This window comes from Humulus lupulus, chromosome 6 (genome assembly GCF_963169125.1).
Source record: "Humulus lupulus chromosome 6, drHumLupu1.1, whole genome shotgun sequence".
Lineage (NCBI taxonomy): Eukaryota > Viridiplantae > Streptophyta > Magnoliopsida > Rosales > Cannabaceae > Humulus > Humulus lupulus.
In genome coordinates this window covers 164006190-164014522 of record NC_084798.1, presented here as the reverse complement: position 1 = coordinate 164014522, position 8333 = coordinate 164006190, and the positions used below count along the sequence as shown (strand labels likewise).

General features: G+C 35.2%; 2 protein-coding genes and 1 pseudogene across 2 annotated transcripts; 1 reads left to right on the top strand and 2 right to left on the bottom strand.

Moving 5' to 3' along the window:
- The first annotated feature begins 639 nt into the window (after positions 1–639).
- On the top strand, positions 640–1888 carry LOC133784282 (uncharacterized). The gene is made up of 2 exons (XM_062223700.1): positions 640–974; positions 1085–1888. The coding sequence occupies exon 2, from the start codon at positions 1105–1107 to the stop codon at positions 1615–1617; it is 513 nt and encodes a 170-aa protein (XP_062079684.1). The 5' UTR covers positions 640–974; positions 1085–1104; the 3' UTR covers positions 1618–1888.
- Positions 1889–4110: 2222 nt separating this feature from the next.
- Positions 4111–5582, bottom strand: LOC133784281 (uncharacterized; annotated as a pseudogene).
- A 443-nt stretch (positions 5583–6025) lies between these two features.
- On the bottom strand, positions 6026–6911 carry LOC133785631 (glutathione S-transferase T3-like). Its single transcript, XM_062224852.1, has 2 exons — positions 6097–6911; positions 6026–6038 (listed from the first exon to the last, which is right to left on the bottom strand). The coding sequence occupies exons 1-2, from the start codon at positions 6909–6911 to the stop codon at positions 6026–6028; spliced, it is 828 nt and encodes a 275-aa protein (XP_062080836.1).
- Between the last annotated feature and the right edge of the window lie 1422 nt (positions 6912–8333).

Genomic DNA, 8333 nt, shown 5'->3' with positions numbered 1-8333 from the left:
ATTAATGAGAAATGGGTTGACATGGATATGTAATACACATAAACATGCATAAACCTTATCACAAAATTTGGGGCATTACAGTTATGTTTTTTAAAATTTTCCCACCAAGAACCACGTAAAACCTTTGTTATTTTTCCATTATTTTCTTTAAACGCTCGGATTATGTTGATAGTGAAAAAGGTGGTCAACACTTTATTTTTTTTATGTTTTTTATGGTTTTATTTTTTCATCCACTGTAATATTATAAGAATATATTTATTGTAATGGTAGCTTACATTTGAAAGAGAGTTTACTAGGGTGTATCCAATTTTTTAATAATATATAACATATAAACAAAAAATATTATTGTTGCTTATCATTATTAATCGCTTAAGTTAAAACATTTCGTTTGTACAAGAAAGGAAACTAAATTGAATTAAATTAAGCTTTAACAAAAATAAATTGTAATTTGATAATCATAAATTTAATCATCACAGTAAAAATGGCATAAACACTTTCACCAAAAAAAAAATTGTGGATTATATAAAATAAGTGAGCGGTAATTCGAAAGTAAAAAGTTAAAATAGAAAATGCAAAACGGGCAAAAAATTGGAAGGTAAAATAAAGGTAATGGAAAATGTGTGCCATTTCAGAAAAAAAATAAAAAAAACACTACTGATTTAACCAAAAATTTGAAATATCACCTTTATTAGTGGTCGACAGGTTGGCTGGTACTTAGTTCAGCGAGGGTCGTGGGTAATAAGAAGTATTGGTGAACAGTCAAATGACCTATTTGGACGCGTGGCATGTGCTGGGCCCGTGTAGAGGGAAATGAATCAAATGGATGAGTATGCATTATTCAAAGGATGATAACCATACACTCCGCAATGACTACTTAAATGGATGTTAGGATTTAAATTTATTGCCTGTTCAACTACTTGTTAGGAATAATAGCTCAAGTGCCCTGCATAAGGTGGGAACTCTGCATTGCTGAAGTAAGTTTCCTGGCATTATTTTCTGGCAAAAATATTTCTTTAATTTAGTGGGAAGTTTTGCCTTATTAACATATTTTAATTACTTTGATTTGTAATCTATTTCCCACCAGGTTAAGTCCTGTTGTACTCTATGTCTACGTACCCCTTTTTCGTTGTGTACGTGGGGAGGCGCCCTGGAGTGTATACAACATGGGGAGTTACCCATGCTCAAATTTTCGACTTCCCCGGTGGCCGATTCGAAGGGTTTAACAGTTTGACGGAGGCATTGGAGGCTTTTCGCCAGTTTATAAGAGATAACGGAGGCCACCCCAACATTGGCAGTGAGGAGTTTGAGATCAATCTGGAAAGTGGCATTCGATCTAGAGTTGTAGGAAGAACCATTGATGAGGAGGATGTGGCCAATGCATACCGAATGGGGATGCTAATGGGAGTGCTCCGTGCAGAGTCACATCGTTATGATCGCCTCCGGGAAAGGTTTAGGGAAGAGCTCGCTGCATCTGGCAATCTGGGACCATCAAACACAGGCAACGATGTCGGGGAAGGCAGTTCTCGTCGAACTGGAGTGACATCACCCAGTGGGGGAGAGGAGAAAATAGGGGAAGGGGAGAGAAAGGACCCTAGTGACAATGGTGGAGATGATTAGAGGTCATTGGAGAAGTGGTACTCGGTGGCAGGCATAGATAGTTTGCCTAAGTTTTAGTTAACGTTAATTATGGGTCGATTAGTGTATTGTTATAGTGGGTTTGTAAAACAAAGGATTTCATTCCTATGGTTTTTTATTTTTTATTTTAAGAATGACTGCATCTTGTTTGCTATGTATTGCTGGATGTTTCAATTAAGGGGATATTATTTAAAGAAGGTACTAGAGGGGTTATATATGAATTGACTTGGGGTCGATCTACTTGAAATGGTCATATCGAGGACGTAGTACATAATCTCACACCGAACAGTAAATTATGATTAGAAAACAAATAAATTAATTCGCCGTGGTGTTCTACAAAAATCATAAACACGAAATAATGGTCCAGGAAAACAGAGTACAGTAAGTGTTTGAAGAATAAGTACGAAAGTGTATTATATTTAAAATTTTCGTATTTCCTCGTCGGTCAGAAAAAATAAATACGGTTTTAAATTTATCTTCAACATGGAAGAGAACACTAGGAGAATTTAAATAATGTATAACATTATGATTAACTTTAATCATGCCATGTCTCATTTGTATGGTGATCCTCATTATCATAATAAGTGGAATATACAAGCCCACTGGCATTCATAAATTTCTGAAATACTTCATTTAAGAGGTTGGGCATACGAGGAGAACTATTTGGGCATATGCATAAAAAATAATGCGACTGATTTCATTAAGTGAAGAGTGAACTTAATTACAAGTATAAATAAGGAATCATTCGGTGAACTACTTGCGTGAGTTGTGGAGTGAACTTATTTCAAAAATAGACAGCTTGGAGTGCTGCATTGACGTTTCCAGCATGAACAACTTCACAAACAGAGGTGGAGATGGCAGTAGGGGTGGCAGTAGTGGAGGTCATTCATCTCCATTGGAGTTTGCGAATGGTGTTGGACGCACTGGAGGTGTCTCTGTCCGGCGACGGCTGGTCCCAATGCCGGAGTTACAACAAAAAGAAGAACAATCCGAAGACGGTCTGGAGGAGGTGCCTGAGAACCCCATTACGAAGAAGCTTGGTGATGCACTAACTTTGCTAGAGAGCTTGGTGGACCAAGTAGACCAGGTGTGCGATATTTTGTTGGAGGCCCAACGAGAAGCAAGAAAACACAACGATGCAAGCAGCGAAAGTCGCCGAAAGCGGCAGAAGTAAAACGGTCTTTTAGACAACGTGCAAGAAGAACAATATGAGGCAGCTGATGTGATAGACGTACTGTTTATCTTTTAAGTTCATGTGGTAGTACAGGGTATTTCACTTGTTTTATAAGATTAATCAACACATCATTAAGCAGTGTGTGTGATATGTTTAATGTTATTTAGAAAGTTCATAGTTAATGAACAGGAGGTTTAGCTCTTACAATGAGCGTATGCACTTACTATTTCATAAATAGAATATTACTCCTCGGTGTCGTCGTTTTCAGGTGACCTGTAGTAGTCAGGATGGATGTGTATGTTGTGTTTGTAGCCACCGTTGAATCTTACTTATCTTCATGTATGCATATATGAATCAGATACTTTCTTGAATGAATGGGTCTATTGTCCTTGTGATCGAGTTTTAAGTTCATTTAAGGAAAAAATGGTGGATTCGATAAACTGGGTGGGTACTTGAAATGACAAAAGAAGAAATAATATTTAACTATCAACGATTTCTTAAAAATAAATTAGTAATTTAATGCACTGTGTTGGAGTAGTGAACTATTTGTTGGTTATGAAGGAAAATTAATAATAAAATGAAAGTAAAAAGCGTAAAAGACTTATTATTACTTTGATTCCATTAAGTCACATGAATTATTTAGTGACACGTGTAGATTTCACACCATTTTTTATTTCATGCTTACCAATAATAATGTTGCTACTAACTCTTTAATATCTAAAAGTATGTTGTCTGATTGTGGTTGCAATTTTTAAAATTGTATGTTTCATAAATTTTAAATGGTCTCACACATTTACTTTTTATTATAATAAAAAATGAAAAATGACCACACCGTACGTGTTGAGATGTTACAGCTTAAGTTTTAAATTATTGCAACTTGTTGAATAATATTTTATTCATTTAAAGTAATGATTATAATTCATTAAAAGTGTACCTGTTTAAATAATACTTTATATTGGCCAAACTAATAAATCTAAAACTGTGTACGCAATATGATTCAGTTGTACACATCTAAGAAGGTCAGCTATACACGTTAGAGCATCTCCAATGCAAACTACTCCAACATTGCCTAAAATGTCTAAATCAACTAAAAAATATAATTTTTTATTTTCTCTCTCATCCACATCACTTTTGGCAACATATTTCTTAAAAATACTCCAATGCAAGCTACCCTAAAAATTGCCAACCATGGTCCCCACATATTATTATTTAATATATCATTTTATAATTATAAATATTATCATACTAAATTTTTTAAATTCATATATTAATATAAATAAATAGTACATGATATTTAAATTAGACTAAATTTAAAAAAAAAACTTATAAAATGACATAATCGTAATTAATCAATCTAACATAATTAAAAAAAAAAAACTAATTAAAATGATTTCCAAATTTTGACCATATGTGTTCCACCAAGTCTGCTTGAAGATTGCGATGAATATTTCTATCACGAATTTCAGCATTTCTTTGTAGCATTGTCGGGAAGTCGAAAATAGGTCCATGCAATACTTCAACTGTTGGGGTGTTTGTAGGGCCGTCATCATAATTAAAATCAACCAAACTCTCATATGCATCTCTTTCATCCTCGACAATAATATTGTGCAATATGATACATGCATACATAATATCTTTGAGAACATCTCATTGCCAAAAACGTGCAGGTCCTCGTTTAATAGCAAAACGAGATTGAAGTACTCCAAATGCTCGCTCAACATCTTTACGTACCGCTTCTTGGCATTGAGCAAATAATTTTCTTTTCTCTCCTTGAGGTAGTGGGATAGTTTTAACAAATGTACCCCACTCTGGATAGATACCATCTGCTAGGTAGTACCCCTTGTTGTATTGTGTGCCATTTATTGTAAACTCAACTCTTGGAGCTTGCCCTTGTAAGATTTCAGTGAATAATGGGGATTGATTTAACACGTTCAGATCATTATTGGATCCCGAAACACCAAAAAATGCATGCCATATCCAGAGATCTTGTGATGCAACTGCTTCGAGCATGATTGTTGGCCTGCCGTGATCACCTCGCGTGAATTGTCCTTTCCATGCAACTGGGCAATTTTTCCATTCCCAGTGCATACAATCAATGCTTCCCAACATGCCTGGAAAACCACGCACCTCCCCTATTTGAAGTAAGCGACGAATGTCCCCAGCATTGGGCCGTCTTAAATATTCGGTCCCAAAAATATCATTCACTCCTCGAACGAAATTGACTAGACATTCAATAGCAGTAGTTTCACCAATTCGAACATACTCATCAACATAATCGGCAGGCGCTCCATATGCCAACATTCGCATAGCAGCAGTGCACTTTTGTAATGGCGAAAGCCCCCTTCTACCGACTGCATCAAACCTCGTATGGAAATACTCTGAATGATTTTCTAGAGCTTGCACTATGCGTAGGAATACATGTCTACGCATTCTAAATCTTCTTCGAAATTGATATTCTGTATACACTGGTTCATCAGAAAAGTAGTCATTGAACAAACGTTGGTGTCCTTCTACATGACCTCTATCAATGTGGGCTCTCTTTCTTCCTTGTCTTGTTGAGCTACCCCCATCCATGAGCGCTTTGAAATATTGATCATCATGATCGTCAGTACACTCTGCAATTATGATATCCTCTAGACTCATATTGTCGTATGGATTCGGAGAATTTGGCGAATCCATTGTTGAACTTAGAGTATATGATATTTGGGAATGAAAGATGAATGAAAGAGTAAAATGAAGGATTGAATGGAGAGTTGAGTAAAAGGAATATTGAAATTTGGTATTTATAGACATGGTAGTCGTTTAAATATAGCCGTTAAAATGTAGCCGTTAAAATATAGCCGTTGAAATGTAGCCGTTAAAATATAGCCGTTGAAATATAGCCGTTAAAATGTAGCCGTTAAAATATAGTCGTTGAAATGTAGCCGTTAAAATATAGCCGTTGAAATATAGCCGTTGAAATGTAGCCGTTAAAATATAGCCGTTAAAATGTAGCCGTTAAAATATAGCCGTTGAAATGTAGCCATTGAAATGTAGCCGTTAAAATATAGCCGTTGAAATATAGCCGTTAAAATATAGCCGTTGAAATATAGCCGTTAAAATATAGCCGTTGAAATGTAGCCGTTGAAATATAGCCGTTAACATAAAGGATAATTTATTTAAATAAAATAAAATACATAATAATGCGGTTGATAAAAATACATAGCAATTACAACTTCAGGATATTATTCTTAATATAAGTACACAAGTTTTCATGATCTTTCTTTTGTTCATGAGTCATATGCGACGTGTCCATGATGAGATAATCCATGTATTTTGTCATCCTATTATCTTCTGCCTCTTTCTCTTTTATCGCCACCAATTTCTCTAATGCAGATGCTTTCCGTTCACTAATCTCTATAAATCTAGCATGTGTGTCTTTTTTTTCCTTCCCTTTTCTCTTTGCTGCCTTTTGGCCAATAGGGCGCACTTCACGTACTTCATCATCACTGATATCTGCATTGGAAGAAGAAGTAAATGCCCCTGTATCTGACACCTTTGTTCTCTTACCACCTTTTGTTTGGTACATTGTATTCCATTTCGGCTCATCCTTTAGCAATCTCCAACAATCCACAAGCAGAAAATTTGAGTTGTTATTTTCAGATTTGTACAATTGATGTGCATTCTCAAGAATTTGCTCATCAGACCAACCACTGTGATGTGCTAATTGAACTTGTTTATAACATCCATTGAATCGTGCCACCTTTTGATTCATCTTGTTCCAATGGTCTTTGCATTGCCTTCCAGTCCTTGCTTGCTCACCTTTTTGGTTGGTGTTGAAGTAATCTGCGATTCGAGCCCAGAAATGTGTAGAAGTCTGGTCATTCCCCACAATGGCATCCTTAGATGTATTAAGCCATCCACTTATCAGAAGTATAGTGGCTTCCTTGCTCCAGCTGGCTTTACATTTATGCCTTGATTCATCTTCATTGTGTAGAACTACATTTTCCAACCCTTCAACACTATATTCAGGTTGGGTTTCAGAGATAGATGTTGATGATGTTTCACGATTCAAATCAATACTAGACTTTTCCATACTTGGCCTATAATTTCTTGAAACCATTTCGGGTTGGTGTAGGGAAGGCATATGAAATGCATATGGTAGTGAATTTGTTGGTGTGAAGAATGGAGCTTGTTGGGGTGTCTCAATAGAGCCAAAATTTTGGTAAGGGTAAGAGGACATGGGATAATTTTGAGAATTTGGAAAATTTTGGTTAAATTGATAATATTGAAAATTTGGATTTTGAGGATTAGTAGAAGGAGTATTTTGAAAATTTTGATTGAAATGAGAATATTGAAAATTTGGATTTTGGGGATTGGTATATGGAGAAAATGATGAATTTTGAAAATTTAGATTTTTGGAGTTGGTATTTGGAGAATTTGGAAAATTTTGAGAATTTTGGGAATCCATTGGTAAAAAAATAAATTTTGTGATATTGATAATTTGGAAGAAAAATGTATGAAATGGTGTGAAAATTGAATGAAATAGATGAGTATTTATAGAAGAATTTTTTTTAATATTACCGTTTTTTACCAACGGATACATTTCTTATATAATATATATATATAATTCAAAAAAATAATAAAATATAGAGAAGGCATCGTTGCCTCACAGAGGCAACGGCTCCTTCCTCATTAATTGGCAACGCATGGCTCCAATGGTAAGCTATTTTTTTTATATGTTGCCTGTCAGAAGAAGTCAACCGACTACGTATATAGCAATCGGCGTTGTAGTTGGCCTTAGGAGTGATGCTGCAGTTGCTGAAAAGGTGTCAGGTCAAAGTACAAAAGCAAACTATTTTTACTGTGAATTAAATTAAACGTACAATTTCTCATAAAGGAAAAGATACGTGTTCGACAGCTTGAAGTGATCACAATATCGGGGCTCGATTGTACTCCCCCATGCGAACATAATTTCAAAAGGTGCAACATTTCTTAAACCATTGGACCAAAGAGTGGCACGTAGACAACGCTGACACTCTTTAGACGTGATATACCTCTATATAGGAATGATGGGTTATTATTGTATGGCAATTAACACTAGGTGTTTTTATCTTGTTTAGAGATGTAGGTTGTCTGTGAAAGGAGTGATGTATATGAAAGTTATTTGAATCCTTCCATTGAAATAGTCACCAAGCTGCAGGAACTAAAGCACCGTAAATAACAGGTACATTTTCTTTTTAATCGTTTATATTTTTTTAAATATATTTTTTGGTAATGTACATGGCTATGCTACTTGTTGACGCATTTGAATTAAAATAGTAATTTTGGTACAAATTGTAAACCTTAATGACAATGTTGGTGTATTAGTTTATTTGTTTTTTTTTTTAGAAAAACATTAATATTGATAGTTAGTTTGGATTTATCCAAAGATGGTAGTAGAATGTTGCGAATTATGTCATTTGGGGTTTTAAAATTTGCGGCCCATATCAGAAGGTGGGCATTCTTCGATGACGAGTTTCGGTGTCGGAATAGGTGAGGCCCA

Excerpts from the sequence above, each read along its gene's own strand:
- LOC133784282 (XM_062223700.1), top strand. The coding sequence starts at position 1,105 with ATGTCTACGTACCCCTTTTTCGTTGTGTACGTGGGGAGGCGCCCTGGA.
- LOC133785631 (XM_062224852.1), bottom strand. The coding sequence starts at position 6,911 with ATGGTTTCAAGAAATTATAGGCCAAGTATGGAAAAGTCTAGTATTGAT.